Raw genomic sequence first — 19,151 nt, 5'->3', positions numbered from 1 at the left:
TGCCATGGTGGGGCTATGCACAAGGCCTGGGAGCAGTGGCTTATGAGGGATGATGCCTGGAAAGCCCTACACTCCCCGCCCCGCAGTGGGCCCCTTTCCCATGGCTCATCCCAGTACATGGACAGGAAGTCCGGGCCCCATCCAGCCCACTTGGGAGGAATGTCCTGGGATGGGCCTTGCAGGAGGCAGGATGGAAGGAGGGGAGCCACACTCCCAGGGCCTTTTCCCTCCACACCTTCACTCAAGCTGTACCCTCCGCACAGGGCACCATTCTGGCCAAACCGCTGGGCTTTCAAGTGCCAAATAAGGACAAATAACTGTCAGGCACCGGGAGCTGCGCTACAGTGACAGCCAGCGGGCCAGCACACGGCACAGGGCATGCAGCGGCTTCCATCCACCCGCCCTGTCCCCAGCAGGCCTGAGCCACTTCTGAGGACAGGATGGCATCTCTGGGCAGCACTCAGCTCCATACACAGCAGAGCCACCAGACCCCACTCCAGGCCTGGTCCCAGTGCACCTCCCCAGCTGCATGCCAGCTGCCATCAGCCCATACCTCGCACGACCACATCCTGCTCCCAGCTGTCCCCGTAGGAATCCTTCCTGCCCCCACTGTGGCCAGTCTGGCTAAGCCCAGCACCCCTGCCCTTGGCCACACCTTTTTCAGGTGATGCCTTCTCCTGGCCACCACAAGGCCATGGATGCCCCAAATTACGAGTGCCAGGCTGTGCTGGCCTCCAGACAGAAGGGAGAGCAAGCAGCTTCCTTGGCAGGGAGGGGGCGAACCCGGCTCCCTGCAGTGGGTGGGGGTTGTTCACGCCTGTAATGAGCACTTTGGGAGGTCAAGATGGGAAGATCACTTGAGGTCAGGAGTTCGAGACCAGCCTGGCCAACACAGTGAAACCCTGTCTCTACTAAAAACTCAAAAATTAGCCAGGCGTGGTGGCGCATGTGCAGTCCCAGCTACTTAGGAGGCTGAGGCACGGGAATCACCTGAACCTGGGCGGCGGAAGTTGCAGTGAGCCGAGATTGTGCTGCTGCACTCCAGCCTGGGCTACTTCAAGACGCCCTCTCAAAAACAAAAACCACCAGTGAGGACCGCAGCCAGGCCCCGCATCTGTGATGATCACTGACAGTATCATGAGGCCCCAGGGCTGGGTCTGTTGTAGCACACACCAGCGGGGCCAGGTCCCCAAGCTTGAATGGGGCACTGATGGCCCAGCCCCCTGCCACAAAGCCAGGACCAGCTCGGGGAAGCCCCGGCCAAGCATATGCTCTGTGCCGGGTGTGGGTGGAAAAAGATGTGGTTAAGAAACAACAAAAAACCTCTGTCGCCCATCTCTGGTGGGGGGAGCGCACCAGAGGAGAGGGGACTCGTCACCACCAAGATCCCCAAAGCCCCAGACGACGGTAGCGACTGCCTGCCTTCGAAGAACGATGATTCAGAAGAAGAGGTGAGAGCAAGGGCTTCTGGGGCGGAGGGGCTCCCAGCCAGCTGGCACAGCCAGGCCACGTCCTCCTCCAGCCACGGCACAGCACCAGGAATCCCATGTCCTTCTGAGCTCTACCTGGTATAGACTCTCATTACTATCATTTTAGCTCCTATTTACTGAGCGCTTACCATGTTAACAGGCCTTGACACACAGCTTCTCACTGACATCACAAAACAACAGGAAATCACACCAGCCACACATGACAAAAGCCAGCTGGATTAAATAATTAAAAGTGAAAAAGGAAACCAAGACAGAACTAGAATAAAACCTAAGTAATTATCTGATCCTGGGTGGGGAAAGGCCTTTTTAAGGTTTAAAAAAAAAAAAAAAAAAAAGAATAAAACCATAAAGGAAAAGATCACTGGATTTTACTGCCTGGAACTTGCAAACCCCCATAGGTCAAGAAATGCAGGAACAAAATTGAGAAGTCAAATTGGAAACCAGGGAAATGTTTGCAACACGGGACAGAGCTAATATCCATGCCACGTAGTGTTCACAAATCAAGAAAAAAGCAGGCAGTGCAGGAGACAAACATGCTGAGTAAATAGTCTGATGAATCATAAGAAATGTGTATGACCAAGGAACAGAAGAGAAACAGTCGAACTCCACGGGGACAGAAAGATCAATGGTTGCCAGGGGCTGCAGGCAGGGCATTTTGGGACTGACTGCTCCGAGTTTTTTTTCTAGGGTGATAGAAACGTTCTGGATTAGATAGTGGTGATCACTGCACAATTGTTTAAATATACTAAAAGCCGATGCATTGTACACTTTAAACAAGAGAATTTTATGGTATATGAATATCTCAACTTTTAACAAAGAGAAATGGTCATACTTAGGATAAGATAACCACTTTTCATCCAGAAGGTGGCAAAGGTTTTTAAAATAATACTCAGTGCTGGCACCACTGGTGACGAGAAGATATATGGGTATAACCTTTCTGGAAGCCTACTCGAAAATAATGTATCAAAAGAACAAGAAATGGCTATTAGGCAGATGAAAAGATGCTCAAAACCATTTTCCATTGGGGAGATGCAAATCAAAACCACACTGAGGCTAAACCCAGTAGCTCACACCTGTAATCCCAGCATTTTGGGAGGCTGAGGTGGGAGGATTGCGTGAGTCCAGGTGTTCGAGATCAGCCTGGGAAATATGGTGAAACCCCAGCTCTTCAAAAAACAAAAGCAAAACAAAACAAAAAACCACATCAGCGTAGTGTAGTGAAAAACAAAAATGAGCTGAGTGTGGTGGTGTGTGCCTATAATCCTAGCTACTCAAGAGGCTGAGGTGGGAGGATCACTTGAGCCCAAGAGTTTGAGGCTGCAGTGAGCTGAGATAGTGCCGCTGCACTCCAGCCTGTGTGACAGAACAAGACCCCATTTAATAAAAAAACAAACAAAAAAACACCACACTGAGCTATTACTTCACACCCTTTAAGATGGCTAGGATGGCTATAATCAAGAAGACAGACAACAACAAATGTTGGCAAGGACGTGGAGAAATTGGAGTCCTCATGAAATGATGATGGGAATATAAAATGGTGCAGCTGCTTCAGAAAACAGGTTGGCAGTCATATTTTTTTTTTTTTTTTGAGACGGAGTCTGGCTCTGTCACCCAGGCTGGAGTGCAGTGGCGCGATCTCGGCTCACTGCAAGCTCCGCCTCCCGGGTTTACGCCATTCTCCTGCCTCAGCCTCCCGAGTAGCTGGGACTACAGGCGCCCGCCACCTCGCCCGGCTAGTTTTTTGTATTTTTTAGTAGAGACGGGGTTTCACCGTGTTAGCCAGGATGGTCTCGATCTCCTGACCTCGTGATCCGCCCGTCTCGGCCTCCCAAAGTGCTGGGATTACAGGCTTGAGCCACCGCGCCCGGCCGGCAGTCATATTTTATATATAGTCATATTTATTGTATGTATATATATATACACACACACACACACACACACATATATATATATATATATTTTTTTTTTTTTTGAGTCAGAGTCTCATTCCAGCCCAGGCTGGAGCGCAATGGCACAATCTTGGCTCGCTGCAGCCTCCGCCTCCTGGGTTCAAGTGATTATTCTGCCTCAGCCTCTAAGTAACTGGGATTAAAGGCATCCACCACCACGCCCCGCTAATTTTTGTATTTGTAGTAGAGACAGGGTTTCACCATGTTGGCCAGGCTGGTCTCGAACTCCTGACATCAAGTGATTCACCTACCTTAGCCTCCCAAAGTGCTGGGATTACCGGTGTGAGCCACCCCGCCCAGCCCAATGTAATTAAACAATAGAATTACTATATGCCCCAGCAATTCCACTCCCAAGAGAAATGAAAACACAGATCCATACAAAAACTTGTCCGCAAATGTTCATAGCAGCATTATTCATAACAGCCAGAAAGTGGAGATAACCTGATGTCTATCAGGTGATAAATAAGCAAAATGTGGCAAGTCCATACAATGGAGTATTTTTCAGCCATAAAAAGGAACAAAGTACATGCTATAACCTATAACCTCAGTGAACCTCGAAAACATGATGCTAAGTGAAGGAAGCCAGACACAAAAGGCTGCATAGTCTATGATTCCATGTATGTGAAATGTCCAGAATAGGCAAATCCCTGGAGACAGAAAGGAGATGACTGGTTGCCAGGGGCTGGGGAGGGAGGTACGGGGAGTGACTGTTCATGGGTACAAGGTTTCCTTTTTTGATGATGAAAATGTTCTAAAATTAGATTATGGTGAGGGTTGCACAACTCTATAAATATACTAAAAACCAATGAATTACATGCTTTACACAAGCGAATTTTATGGTTTGTAAATTATATCTCAATAAAGCTTTGAGAGCAAGAATGGATCAGAAGTGCTTATAAAAACCTTGACCCAGCACTCCCCTTCTAGGAACTGAGCAGAAGAAAATCACAGAAATGGGCACCAAGACTGACATAAGGTGTTCATCCCAGGGTCATCTATACCAGCAAAAAAGTTAGAAATGGGCTGGGCACAGTGGCTGTAATCCCAGCACTTTGGGAAGCTGAGGCAGGCAGGTCACCTGAGGTCAGGAGTTTGAGACCAGCCTGGCCAACATGGTGAAACCCCGCCTCTACTAAAAATACAAAAACTAGCCAGGTGTGGTGGCACACGCCTGTAATCCTGGCTACACAGGAGGCTGAGGCACAAGAATTGCTTGAACCTGGGAGGTGGGAAAAAAAAAAAAGAATACAGAAAAATGTTCAGGACACATAGTGAAAAAAGCAGGTGACCAAATAGTATGAGGAATGCCAGGCCTGCAAAGGCTGAAGTTTTTGTCCACAAGCTCCTGCCTGCAAGGGGCTCCAGACAGAATTGTGCAAAAAGTAATCCCTTCCCAGCAATTGCTGAAGGAATTGTAATTTGGGGGTGGAGGCAAAGTTAAAGACAGAAGAGGCTGGGTGTGGTGGTGGCTCATGCCTGTAATCCCAGAACTTTGGGAGACCTAGGCGGAAGGACTGCTTGAGCCTAGGAGTTTAAGACCAGCCTAGGCAACATAGTAAGACTCTGTCTCTACAAAAAAACTTAAAAATTAGCAGGGCATGGTGTCCTGCTAATGTCTATGCTAACAGCAGCATTAAACAGTCCCAGCTACTTGGGAGGCTAAGGTGGGAAGATCACTTGAGCCCAGGAGGTTGAGGATGCAGTGAGCCAAGATGGCGCCACTGCACTCCAGTCTGGGGGACAGAGCGAGACCCGGTCTCAAAAACAAAACAAAAATGACGATAATGACATCTATCAAATGGAAATGCTGGTTCTCTATGGGTAGTGAGATTGTGGGAGGTTTTTCTGGTACTGTTTTTTTTTTTTTTTTTCTTTAAATAGTTTCTGCCGTGAGCTTTATTAATTGAAAAAGCAAAATAAAAAACATTAGAACTCAGACATGGAGGTCCTCGGCAAGTTAGAGACAGTTTCCTAGATTACATGGGGTACTCAGATGAAGACAGGGCAGGACCCCCTTCCAGGTGGTTCCCTAGAGAGAGGTTTCTATCTCCTCCTACAGTGGTGCCTCTGCGTGTAGAGCTGAGGTCGGGGTACGAGTCAGGCATGGGGTGGGGGGTCCCAGGCAGCAGCCGCAGCGAGGGAGGTCCAGAGGCCAAGTGGCCCTTAATCACCCCGATGTACACTGTCACCCAGTGGTTCCAGAGGCCAGTGGGCAGGGGCCACAGCCTTCTCCTCAACTCAGAGGGAAGATAGGAAAAAGGGGGTATGGGGCCCCAGAAAGGAAGCTGAGGTGGCCCCTCCTGCACTGGGGGAGGAAGCCCCCCCGCCGGGCCAGCACTGGAGACCTCTTCTAGCACATTCAGTTTCCTTTCCCATTCACAAAGAACTGGGTGGGGGATTTCCAGCAGCACCAGTGGGGCCAGCCAGGGGTTGCCGTGGGGAGCAGCCAGGCTGCTGCCCATCCTGGGGAGGGACCCTGGGGACCTACCTGTGGGATGTGGTGGCCTCCTTCCCCTTTTTCCACCCTTCAGGGTAGGAACACATCATGCCAGCTCCTCCCTGAGCCTGCATTTGGCTCAAAACAACCCACTAAGGCAAGTGCTGGCATTCCATTTTCTGTAATGAGCCACAGAGGCTCAGAGAGGCCAAGTTCTCGGCCCAGAGCCACACAGCAAGGATACAAGAGCCAAGATCTGAACCTGACCCTGTCCATTTGCCCTTCTCCAGCGTCTACCTTTCGCCCCTAGACCCTGACCCTGAACCTCCAAGCCCACAGCCCTGACTCCACAATGGTCTCATCTCAACACCAGCCCCACAAACAAACAAAACAAAAAACACCACACCAACTTCCAAGAAGCCAGTAAGAGCAGCCAGGCCTGGTGAGCAGGACGGGGTGGGGACGGACCATAATAACTTAATTACCCACACCCCGCCCGCCCTGTTGGATTCAGGGCACTTTCTAGGCTGTGGATTCGCAGAATTTGAGCTGAAAGGAAGCGCCCGATACCATCTACCCCCGTGGTTTCAGCGCGGTCGGGGGGTTCTTCTAAGCGGCAAAGCACTTTTTCAAAAACGATTTTGCATGGAACCCCAATAAGGGGGCAGATGGGGTGGCAATGTGTGTGGCTGGGGCCGCGGGAGCCCTGCCCAACCCCCTCCTCCTTCCCCACCACTCCCAGAAGGCCACTGCCCCAAGCACCCGCTTCATAGCTCAGAGAGGACTGGGACCTACCCCGGTCACATGGCAGCCCACGACACAGTGAGGATGGGACCTCCATTCCTACCCCAGGAGCCTCTGTCCCTGGTCCCCCAGGAGAGGTGGGCCCGGGAAAAAATCGGCTTCTTAAGCTTGTGTGCCCGCCAGGACCTGAGCTCTGCCTGACTGCCAAGACGAGGGCTCAGTCTGCCCTGCCTGCCGGGATACGGGCTCAGTCTGCCCCTGGCCTTGGCAGATCCACCAGGGACTCTCATTTCCTGCCTTGGCCACCTCCCAGTTCTGGGGCCTCAGGCAACCTTCTGTACCTCTCTCTGCCTAGTTTTCTTGGCTGTGAGATGGCTTCATCACTGTCCCCACCTCCAGGGTTTGTGGTAAGGATTCCATGGGATGTGGCAGGCACAGTGCCTGTCACATGGAAACCAATTAATAAAAACTGGCTGGGTGCAATATCTCCCGCCTGTAATCCTAGCATTTTGGGAGGCCAAGGCAGATGGATAGCTTGAGGCCAGGAGTTCAAGACCAGCCTGGCCAACATGGCGAAACCGCATCTCTACTAATAATACAAAAAAATTAGCTGAGTGTGTTGGTGGGCGCCTCTAATCCCAGCTACTCGGGAGGCTGAGGCAGGAGAATTGCTTGAACCCTGGAGGCAACAGTTGCAGTGAGCCGAGATCACACCACTGTGCTCTAACCTGGGTGCTCTGTCTCTAAATAAATTAATAAATAAAAATGACAACGCCAGTGATGCCCGCAGCAGCGAAGCCTTGCTGGGCACTGGCTGTGTTGGGCACAGCTCTAGGTGCTTCCCAGACAGCACTCAGTTGATCCTGGGTGGGAGCCATCATTCAGCTATTTTTACTTGAGGAAACTGAGGCACAGGGAGGGCAAAGTGCCTTCCTTCCCCTGGGTCACAAGGTTCAGAAAGGCAGGGGCAGGCCAGGCCCGCGCCTGTCGGAGCCCGAGGCAGCGCCCCTCCTGCGGCTGCTTCCTGCCACCGGCCCTCCTCCTCCTCTTCCTCCTCCTCCTCCTCCTTGCACTCCTGCCCTGAGAGGAAACCGCCAGGCCTCCGGCGGACGTCCCTTTCTTTCTGCTTCCTCTTTCCCACACCCGGAGGCATGGGGGTGGCTCCTTGCATCCCCCGCCCAGGCTCTGGGCCCAGAGCTTGACTCCTGTGGCCTCCCCAGGCCTCAGTTTCCTCCTCTTTAAAGAAGGTGTAAGGGCGGTGCTGCTTGGAAGACTCACGGCAAGGACGGATGGGCACAGCCCTCCTGTGCCCAGGTGGGGTCACGGCCCACCCAGAGGGAGCTGCCCACCTGAGCCTCTGCCTCCCCTGCAGACCCAGGCGCGCCCAGGAACTGAGGACCCTAAGAGCTGGGTCACTCATCGGAGACCCGGGCTCCTGTGCTATCTCTGGGGGGACTTTGTGCTCCCAAAATCAAGGTCAGAGTGGCCTTGTTCCAGGGCTTCTGGGTGCCCCAAATGTCTCCTGCCAGGAGGGTGGGCCCGAGGCTGCCCCTCACCTGCCCAGTCGGTGATTACCGTAGCCTGCCCCCCATGACATTTCCCATTTTACGGACTTCCCATTTTATAGAAAACTGAGGCCCAGCAAGGCCAAGTCACTCACCCGGGACACCTGGCTCGAAAGGGGATGAGTGAGGATGGCTCTGAAGCACATTCGCCCCTGAGTCGCAGCCACTCCCACCCAGACCACTGCCTCCTGGGCACTCAGGCCTGTGATGCAGCGGGGGGCTCAGGGCTGAGGGCTAAATCCCCCTGAGGCATCCCCCAGCCCCTCTTCTACCCCTTCTCCAAGCTGGGCATCAGAGGCCATGGATGGGATGTGCCAGGCAGAGTCCTCCATGCCAGGTGAGGGGCACTGGCCAGCCCCCTCCAGGCCTCAGTGTCTGCATCTGTAAAATGGCAGCATTGGATAAAATGGCCACAGGAGCTTTTCCTAGTCCCAGAGCCCGAAACAGGTGCCCCCACCCATGCAGGGCCCTAGTTAACAGCACCATCAATAATACTGACAGTAAGTCCTTCTAAAGACTCACTGCTCACAGGGGCAGCCAACTGCCCAGGTTCCAAGCCCCTCTCGGCCACAGGGGCCGTGAGACCTTGGGAAAGCCACCTTTTTCCACTAAGCTCTCTCAGACCTAGTCTCCCCATCTGTGAAATGGGCCTAATGGTGCAGCTATCCTCACAGGGCTGCTGTGAAGATAAAAGGAAGCCAGGTCAGTAAAGTGCCTGGTGTATAAGGAAAGCCCAATAAATGGTGGCTTAAAGGGCATTTATCAACAGCTAGAATTCCATCATGTCCTCCACTGTACAGATGAGGGAAACTGAGGCTCAACCTCCAGAACCACCAGGGCTGGCAGGACTTCGAGATCATCTCAGCCAACCCATGCCTGGGCATATATGGAAACTGAGGCCTGGCAGGGTGGGTATGCTCCATTTGAAATGGGAGCCCCATCTCCCCAGGAAGGTCTGGGGCCCAAGGCCAGCTACTCCAGTCCAGCAGCTGCTTCTGGAATCTTTCCCTCAGGGTCCCTGCTGTCACCTCCCCGTCAGGCTCTCCCGCTGAACCAGCAGCAGCACAGGCCAGGCTGGGACCCCCTCCAATGCCGGCCTGGCACCGCCAGATCCTCTGAATTTTTTTTTTTTTTTTTTTTCTGAGACGAAGTCTTGCTCTGTCACCCACGCTAGAGTGCAGTGGTGCAATCTCAGCTCACTGCAACCTCCGCCTCCTGGGCTCAAGCGATTCTCCTGCCTCAGCCCCCTGAGTAGCTGGGATTACAGGCATGTGCACCGCACCCAGCCAATTTTGTATTTTTAGTAGAGACTGGGTTTCACCATGTTGGCCAGGCTGGTCTTGAACTCCTGACTTCAAGTGATCCATCTGCCTTGGCCTCCCAAAATTCTGGGATTACAGGCATGAGCCACCACGCCCAGCTGATCCCCTGATTTCATAAGAGAAACCAGAAGTCTGGATTCTGTGAAATCTCTCCACTTTAGGTTATAAATGTGGCAACCAGTACAATTTCCTTTTCTGGTAACTGCCAGGTGAGATGCGCACTTCAGGTCCAGCCCAGCCTGGAGCTGGCGTTATACACTCTCTTGTTTGAACTAGTTCAGCAGGTGGCCAGGGACTTGGGGTTAGAGGGCCCTTGGGATCAAAGGTTCCCATCTCAGGGTTCAGATCCCCTTCACTTCACAAACCCAAGCAAGTAAGTTTCTGTGTTTCTCCCAGTGCCTCAATTTCCTCATCTGTCAAATGGGTCAGTGAACTCCAGCTCATGGGAAGGTCAAAGAATTTAGGGCAACGCCCGGCACGCAGAGGCACATATTCAGGGCCATGAATGTTGGGGCTCAGAAAACACCCCAAAGAAAGGTGCTGTGGCGTGCTAAGTACTTGAACTAAAGAAGACTAGAAGGGCTCAGAAGGGGCCCTCAGAAGCAAAGTCTCTCTGACCTTCTTCTGCCCTCCTGTCTCTCTCACCCTCCCTTCTCCCCTGAAGCGAGTTATAGAAAGTAGGCGGCTGGGCGCAGTGGCTCACGCCTGTAATCCCAACACTGGGAGGCCGAGGCAGAAGGATCACTTGAGGCCAGGAGTTCGAGGCCAGCCTGGGCAACATAGGAAATCCCCATCTCTCTTACAAAAAAAGGAAAGGAAAGGAAAGGGGAAAGGAAAGGAAAAAGGAAAGGAAAAAGCAAAGGAAAGGAAAAACGGTACCAGAATTCTTCCTCAAGGTAGGTCATAGAATCTAGAACCCCTCTCCCTGAAAGCCAGAAATAAAACCTGGAACTACAACTCTAAACTTCCCCTACCTTCCTGGGTAGGAGCCATCCACAAAGAAATTCTCCAACCTACCTTGTCTGAGGGAGGCAGGCTGTAAGTTCCAGAGAGGTCCTGCCCTGTACCGGGAGGAAGAAACGCCATGCAGAGGCCAAGAGGACTGGGAGCAGGTAGGCCTTGCTGGGATCCCGCCTCTGTCTAGCTCAATAGATCACACCCTTTTGTCCCAATCCCATTTTTATGCAGCTATCCCTGCTCCATCAAACCTAAACACCAGACAGACCATTTCCTGGGGTCTTTCGGTCTTCATTCCTGGAGGCTCCGTGTCACATAAAACTCTGATTCAATAACTTTGTGATGCTTTTCTCTTGCTGACCTGTCTTGTTGCAAGAGTGTTGGCCATGATCCCGATGATAGCTGATGAAAGGCATGTCACCTGGCCCCCACGTAAACACACTCCTCCCCTGTCCTCGCCCTGCCTCGGGCTCAGCAGTGCCCAGGGGAGGGAGGTCTTCATAAGAAATCATGCCATACTCTCCCATCGCTGGCCTGAGCTGGGAGACCACGGGTAGCCTGGAGGGTCCTTCTCACCCACTCCCACCCCCAGGCGGCCCAGGCAAGTGTCTCAGGCCCTCTAAGCCTAAATCCTCCAATTGTTCCCATTGCCCTTAGTGTAAAATCTAAAGTCCCCACGGTGGCCCACAAGGGCCCCCATAGTCCAGCTACACCACCTTTGCAGTCTCACCCCTCTTGCTCCCTCCAACCCTAGGATGCCTATTACCAACCCCAGGGAAGGCAGCCCCCTCCCACCTCCCAAGGGCCCACGCTACCCTCCTGCAGTGGCCACTGAGACCAGAGAAAGCTGGGACTTCTCTCCCCTTCTCCTGACCTTAGAAAATACAGACATCTCCTCCACCGCACCCCCACCCCCAGCAGGCTGTGGCCTTTCCCTTGCACACCCCTGGTCACAGAACGCTCTCTTCCAGAGCAGCCCTCACAGTGCCCCTGGAGGTGCTGTACCGTCACCCTGCTCCACAGGCCCGGGGTCACACAGCAGGTCGGGGGCGGAGCTGCGGCCCAACTGCAGGTGAGGCTCACCTGTGGGCTGGGCCCACCTGGCCTCAGACTTCTGGGCAGCTGCCTTCTCTTGGCTCTCCCCCTCCAAAGCCTCTTACAGCCCTGGGCAGCAGGACCTCCTCCAGGCTGGCACTGGGATTACATCTGCTCCCTCTCCTGCGGGGCACCCTTTAAGTCACAGACTGCAGGTGCGGATCCAAAGCTTAAGCCCTTCGCCACCACGCGCTGGTTGTCAGAACTTTCTTATCCTTTTGTTTAAAACTGTTCTCAGAGCCAACCCCTGGGTCAGAGGTCAGGGGTCACAGTTGACCACCTGGCAGGCATATGCAAAATTTGTGGTCTGAGCACCCTCAGCCCATCACCTGGACACAGATTCACTGAGGGGACGCTCTGGAACCGCCCGGACTATTCCACCTGATGCTCAGAGGGGCTAGGAGAAGCCTCTCCAGGGCTGCTTGCTTTGCAGGCAACACCCCAGGCCCCGCAGCAACCGCCAAGCCTGTGACAGAGCCCCAGCCAGCAGCCAGGGCTAAGGCAAAGCCCTCTGGGACCTCCCTGGTTCCCTGGATTGGGACAAGCCCTGGGGAATCTGATGGGGCCCTACCATCAGGGCTCCCAGAGAACAGGAGTCTTGGGGATGCCTTCCCCTGAGGGCCCAGCCAGCACTGGAAATAAACCCAGGCTCTCTGCCCGAAGTCAAAACCATAACAAACCACAACAACCATGGCAACAACAACGCAGCACTCATGGAGTGCTCCCAGCGCCAGGCCCGCGGCACATGTGCTCTCCCCACCAAGATATACACAGCCCTATGGAGTAGGCTATGAGTACCCTCCAATGTATACAGGGGGAAACTGAGTCTCAGAAAGGTGATGGCACTTGCCCCAGAGCTGAGAAAGCAGCTCATTCATTATTCAAACCCAGGACCAGCTGGCTCCCGACACCTGGTCTTCCAAGATTATTTTTATTTTTTATATATTTACTTACTTTTTTGAGACGGAGTTTCGCTCTCGTCACCCAGGCTAGAGTGCAGTGGTGTGATCTCGGCTCACTGCAACTTCTGCCTCCCGGGTTCAAGTGATTCTCCTGCCTCAGCCTCCCAAGTAGTTGGGATTACAGGCATATACTACCACCCCTGGCTAATTTTGTATTTTCAGTAGAGACGGGGTTTCACCATGTTGGTCAGGCTGGTCTCGAACTCCTGACCTCAGGTGATCCACCTGCCTCAGCCTCCCAAAGTGCTGGGATTACAGGCATGAGCCACACACTTGGCCACCAAGATAATTTTTAGTAGAGATGGGGTTTCACCATGTTGGCCAGGTGGGTCTCAAACTCCCAATCTCAGGTAATCTGCCTCAGTCTCCCTAAGTGCTGGGATTACTGGCATGAGCCACCATGCCCAGCCACAGAAGTTGTTTTTCAAAGTTAAGAACTCCGGCCGGGCGCGGTGGCTCACGCCTGTAATCCCAGCATTTTGGGAGGCCGAGGCGGGCGGATCACGAGGTCAGGAGATTGAAACCATCCTGGCTAACACGGTGAAACTCCATCTCTACTAAAAATACAAAAAATTAGCCGGGCGTGGTAGCAGGTGCCTGTAGTCCCAGCAACCCAAGAGGCTGAGGCAGGAGAATAGCGTGAATCCGGGAAGCAGAGCTGGCAGTGTACCAAGACCGCACCCACTGCACTCCAGCCTGGGCAACAGAGCGAGACTCTGTCTCCAAAAAAAAAAAGAACCCCACAGTGTTGCACAGATACGATCATGTATTGAGACCGTTATTTGTCTTTCATGGTGTCACAGCCTCAAGATTTTTAACAAATGATGAGAAAACCGTTTTTATCTGTGCTTGCGTTTTCCCAACAGCTTCTGATTGTGCTTGGAATAAAACACTAAGTCCTTCCGTTCCCAGTGTCCTCCACCCACATGTACTTCCCTGCTCCCCATCTCCCTCTCTGTGCTTCCACCACACTGGCCTCTTCACATTGTCCTTTCTTCAAAACATGCTAAATACATTCTCTACTCTGGGTCTCTGCCCATGCTGTTCCTTCTGCCTGGAAGGCCCAGTGATTTACTTAGGATGAAAGTAAGTGATTTACTTAGGATGAAAAGTGTCCTCCTGGCCAGGCGTGGTGTTCTCGCACCTGTAATTCCAGCACTTTGGGAGGCCAAGGTGGACAGATCACCTGAGGTCAGGAGTTCAAGACCAGCCTGGCCAACATGGCAAAAACCCATCTCTACTAAAAATATAAAAAATTAGCCAGGCATGGTAGCATGCGCCTATAATTCCAGCTACTCAGGAGGCTGAAGCAGAAGAATCACTTGAACCCAGGAGGCAGAGGTTGCAGTGAGCTGAGATCACACCACTGCACTCCAGCCTGGGCAACAAAGTGAGACTCCATCTCAAACAAAACAAAACAAAACAAAACAAAACAAAAAAAACTGCTTTCTTGAAAAGCCAGCCCATAAAGGTAGGAAATGACGTTTAAAACGCAAAGAAATTGTCCAAAATATATAACGACTTTTACAAATCAATTTTAAAAGGCTAGACAGACAATAAAAACATGTACTTCACAAACGACCAAATTCCAATGGCCAATAAACATATGAAAAGGTGCTTAACCTCTGTGAGTCATCAGGGAAATGCAAAGTAAAGCCACCTTGGGATCCGGGAAAACACCCACCAGTGACTCAACACCAAGCGCCTGGCCAACACCGTGAAACCCCATCTCTACTAAAAATACAAAAATCAGCTGGGCATGCTGGCGCACACCGGTAATCCCAGCTACTGGGAGGCTGAGGCAGGAGAATCAGCTTGAACCTGGGAGGTGGAGCTTGCAGTGAGCCCATATTGTGCCACTGCACTCCAGCCTGGACCACAGAGCGAGACTCCGTCTCAAAAACAAAACAAAAAACAAAAAAAACCCACCAAGTGCTCAAGTGCTGGTGGGGAAGCGGAACCACCCAGAACTCTTGCCCACTGCTGGTGGGAGACAAAATGGTGCAGCTGCTTTGGGAAAAGTCTGGCAATTTCTCTAAAGTAAACATGCACCTACTCTATGACTGAGCAATGCCACTTCTAGGAATCCACCTGAGAGAAATGAAAGGACGTGTGTTCATACTTAGACCTAGATGCAAACTCCATAACAGCCTTATTCATAAATCAAAATAGAAACAACCCAAATATTCATCAGAGGATGGGATAAATCAGTTGTGGGACATGAAGACATCCGTGCAATGGAATCTATTCAGTACTCAAAAGAAACAAACCAGGCTGGGCACGGTGGTGCATGCCAGTAATCCCAGCACTTTGGGAGGTCAAAGTGGGGGGATCGTTTGAGCCCAGGAGTTCAAGACCAACATTGGCAACATGGTGAAATCCCATCCCCCCAAAAATACAAAAGTTAGCCGGGTGTGGTGGCATGCACCTGTGGTCCCAGCTACTCAGGAGGCTGAGGTGGGAGGACTGCTTGAGCCCAGGAGGACAGGAGGTACAGGATGCAGTGAGCTGAGATCGAGCCACTACACTCCAGCTGGGTGACAGAGCGAGACCCTGTCTCCAAAAAAAAAAAAAAGGAAGACACCATTGACACGTATGATCAATGTGATCAATCTCTAAAACATTATGCTGGGTAAAACGAGCCAGACATAAAAGGCAGCCTATTTATTAGCTGGGAGTGGTGGCACATGACTGTGATCCCAGCTACTGGGGAGGCTGAGGCACGAAGATAACCTGAGGCTGGGAGGTTGAGGCTACAATGAGCCATGATCACACCACTGCACTCCAGCCTAGGCGACACAGTGAGACCCTGTCTCAAAATAAATAATAAAATAAAACAAAGGCAACCTACTGCGTGATTCCACTCACATGACATTCAAGAACAGAGAAATGGAACCTGTGGTGATAAGAGGCAGTATGTATGGGGGTACGGGGCACTGGCCTGGGGGAGGCATGAAGGAGCCCTCTGGGGTGCTCGTCACTTGCATTGCACACACACGGAAACACAGAGCTTCAGATGTGTTTCATACTTCACATACTTTCAGGTCTGCATGTTACGCCACAGTCAAGTTTGAAAAGGTTACTTCAAAGGATTCTTGGATGACTCTCCCAAACCACCAAACCGGGACCCCTCAGTTATCCTCCCAGAGACCCCATTGCTTTTCCTTTAGAACACAATTTACCTGGCCGGGCGCGGTGGCTCAAGCCTGTAATCCCAGTACTTTGGGAGGCCGAGACGGGCGGATCACGAGGTCAGGAGATCGAGACCATCCTGGCTAACACAGTGAAACCCCGTCTCTACTAAAAAATACAAAAAACTAGCCGGGCGAGGTGGCGGGCGCCTGTAGTCCCAGCTACTCGGGAGGCTGAGGCAGGAGAATGGCGTAGACCCGGGAGGCGGAGCTTGCAGTGAGCTGAGATCCGGCCACTGCACTCCAGCCTGGGCGACAGAGCGAGACTCCGTCTCCAAAAAAAAAAAAAAAAGAACACAATTTACCAGTTTTAGAACACAATTTACTATTTTTAATTCCATGTTCATTTGTCGGTTTATTTCCTCAATAGCCTCCACTAGACCGCCTGGTCCCCCAGAATGTGCCTAACACATAGTAGGTGCTCCATAAATATCTGTCGAATGAATGAAAGAGTAACCGTAGGTTTCCTCCACCCCCATCGTGAGCCCCTCAGGGCCAGTATCACATCGGTTTTGCTCATGCTCTAGAGTAAGGCCCTACCACGTAACAGGATCCCAAAGAGAGAGCAATTAGATGAAAGCTATATGGTCCTGTCATGCATACCTGAGTCAAAGATGGAGCCTGTCAGGTGAGTAGAACACAGTGACCTTTCAGCCTCAACAGCACAGTAGGAATTAAGCCAGCTGTGAAGGAAAAGAACTTTTTTTTTTTTGAGACAGAGTCTCGCTCTGTCACCCAGGCTGTAGTGCTGTGGTGCGATCTTGGCTCACTGCAGCCTTGACCTCCTGGGCTCAAGTGATCCTCCCACCACAGCCTCCAGAGCAGCTGGGACCACAGGCGTACACCACCATGCCCAGCTAATTTTCGTATTTTTTGTAGCAATGGGGTTTCGCCAAAGGACAAATTATTTTTAACTTGCAAAACATCACCAAGGCACAGGAGGTGCAGAGAAATTCTCTGATGGTTTTGAGCCCTCTGGAAATAAAACAACAATCTGTCAACGCCAGTCCGAGTCAGGGTTTTCAAGGATCTCAGAGTGACCTGCTACCAGTCCATATGACACCCAAATGGGAAGCCAAAAAGGTGTCCCTGGACATTGTACAAAATCCTTGACTGGTACTCCTCAAAACCGCCAAGGCTATCAACAATAGAGGGTTGGAAACTATTACAGCCAGCAGGCCCCTAAGGAGACGTAACGACTAAACTTCATGTGGTATCCTGGGTGGCGAGCTGGAACAGAAAAGGGACATTAGAGGAAAACTGGCAAAGCCAAAGGAACAGTGGCGTTTAGCTAATAGTGATGTACCAGTGCTGGTTCCTTAGCTACAACCAATGTACACAGCAGCGTAAGATATGAACCTTCGGTGAAGCTGGGTACCATGTGTAAAGGAACACTACTATCTTTGCAACTTTCCTGTAAGTCTAAAATTTTTTTTTTTTTTTTTTTTGAGACCGACTCTCACTCTGTCACCAAGGCTGGACTACAGTGGTGTGATCTTGGTTCACTGTAACCTTCCCTCCCAGGTTCAAGTGATTCTCCTGCTTCAGCCTCTCAAGTAGCTGGGATTATAGGTGTGCGCCACTGTGCCCAGCTAATTTTTTATATTTTTAGTAGAAACAGGGATTCACTATGTTGCCCAGGCTGGTCTTGAACCCCTGGCCTCAAATGATCTGCCCACCTTGGCCTCCTAAAGTGCTGGAGTTACAGGCATGACCCACTGCACCTGGCCTGTAAATCTAAAATTCAAAAATAAAAAGTTCTTTTTTATTTTATTTATTTAGAGACAGGGTCTTACTCTGTCACCCAGGCTTGGAGTGTGGTAGCATGATCACGGCTCACTGCAGCCTCCACCTCGTGGGCTCAAGTCATCCTCCCTTCTCAGCCTCCTGAGCAGCTGGGACCACAGGCACGCACCACCACACCTGGCTAATTTTTTATAGAGATAGGGTCTCGCTAAGCTGCCCAAGCTGGTCTCGAAGTCCTGGGCTCAAGCGATCCTCCTGCCTCGGCCTCCCAAAGTGCTGGGATTACAGGCGTGAGCCATTGCACTTGGCCTAAAAGTTCTTTTTTAAGAGGGCCTAGTTCCCTCTGGGCACTCTGTGGCCACCAGCTGGAAAGCCATCACACCTCCCCAGCCGGCTCTCTCCCCAGGGTGAAGGCGAAGGGCGCGGCACAGTGCGCAACCCCGCGAGCAGGGCTTACTTACCTTGGGTGGGTCGAAGAGCTCCAGCACGCGGTCGGGGCCATCTGGGCCATCGGAGCCCGGCGCCCGGCGCAGCGCCAGCCTACCACGCTGCCAGCGCGCCCCGCTGTCCATGGAGGCCTCGTCGGCCAGGCTGTAGCGCAGCGCCGCCTCCTTCAGCGCCTCGGGTGGCGGCTCCCGAGCCAGGCTCCAGGGCAGGAGCTTCTTGGCCAGGCCGGGCCGGGCGGGGGTCTCAGCAGCCTCTCCGGGGGTCCCGACGGCGGCAGCGGTGTGGGCCGCTGGCAGCTCCCCGGCCGAGCGGCGGCGGAAGATGTGGCGGAGGCTGCGGCGAAAGTGCTGGAAGGAGCAGGGCCCGGGCGGCCGCGGCGGGGCCAGTTCCTCAGAGCTGCGGGCCTTGGGCAGGCCAGGGGCGGCGAGGCCGGGGCCTGGCTCCGGGGACGCCTCAGCCTTGGCAGGGGGCCCACGGCCTGTGTCCCGGTAGTCGCGGCCCGGCGCGCGGCCGTCGCGCACCTCCCGGCAGAAGTAGCGCTGGAAGAGGTCGGTGAACTGCAGCGACACCAGCTCCGCACGCAGCGGCGCGTGCTGCGGATGCTCGCGAGCGAACAGCCAGTACTGGCGGGCCAGCTCCCGGGCCGCCGCCACGGCGTGCAACTCACAGAACTCGCTCCAGCCCCGCGGGGCCGGCGCCGGGGAGGCCGAGGGCGGGGAGGAGGCCGAGGAGGGCTGCAGGGCAGGCCCGTTCATGGTGGAGACCCAGGTGGTGCGGCGGGGCTGAAAGACATGTGGGTGGGGGGGCGACAAGGAGTGAGCAGGTGGGCAAGCAGGTGACGGCCCGTCACACACCGCGAACCACAGCAGAAATCCGACACGACCATAACACCCAGTGCTGGTGAAGATGCAGGGAAACACACACTCTCCTACCAAGTGGCATTCTGTAAGGGGCATGGCCAACTTGGCAGAATTGATTCTAGACTCTGGAATCCTGCTTTTGAAGGACAAAAACCGTATTATCATTTCAATAGATGCAGGGAGAGTATGTGACAAAATTCAACATAACTTTATTATAAAAACTTTCAACAAATTAAGCATAGATGATATGTTGTACTTAACACACTGACCCTATATAAAGGCTGAGCTCGGAGGCTCACGCCTGTAATCCCACCACTTTGGGAGGCTGAGGCAGGAGATCGCTTGAGCCCAGTTTGAGACCAGCCTGGGCAACATGGCAAAAGCCC

General features: G+C 52.7%; 1 protein-coding gene across 11 annotated transcripts in view; it reads right to left on the bottom strand.

Annotated features, from left to right (window-relative positions):
- Positions 1 to 19,151, bottom strand: part of SH2B3 (SH2B adaptor protein 3) — a 46,767-nt gene that overhangs the window by 15,309 nt on the left and 12,307 nt on the right. For 6 of the 11 annotated variants that reach the window (XR_012420657.1, XM_015431555.3, XM_074007855.1 and 3 more), the window contains exon 2: positions 17,920 to 18,687. The exons of 1 other annotated variant lie outside the window; for it this stretch is intronic. Coding sequence is in view for 6 of the 10 variants with exons in the window: in XM_015431555.3 (XP_015287041.3) it covers positions 17,920 to 18,660 (741 nt within the window). In the remaining 4 variants the exon portion in view is untranslated. Of the gene's footprint in view, positions 1 to 1,422; positions 1,653 to 6,671; positions 6,875 to 16,315; positions 16,340 to 17,919; positions 18,688 to 19,151 lie in introns of those variants that run through there. 4 more of the 11 variants (XM_074007857.1, XM_074007859.1, XM_074007858.1 and 1 more) reach the window with 3 other exon arrangements.

This window comes from Macaca fascicularis, chromosome 11, assembly GCF_037993035.2.
Source record: "Macaca fascicularis isolate 582-1 chromosome 11, T2T-MFA8v1.1".
Classification (NCBI taxonomy): domain Eukaryota; kingdom Metazoa; phylum Chordata; class Mammalia; order Primates; family Cercopithecidae; genus Macaca; species Macaca fascicularis.
The sequence above is the reverse complement of the archived record's forward strand: the minus strand, read 5'-3'. Positions and strand labels throughout refer to the sequence as shown.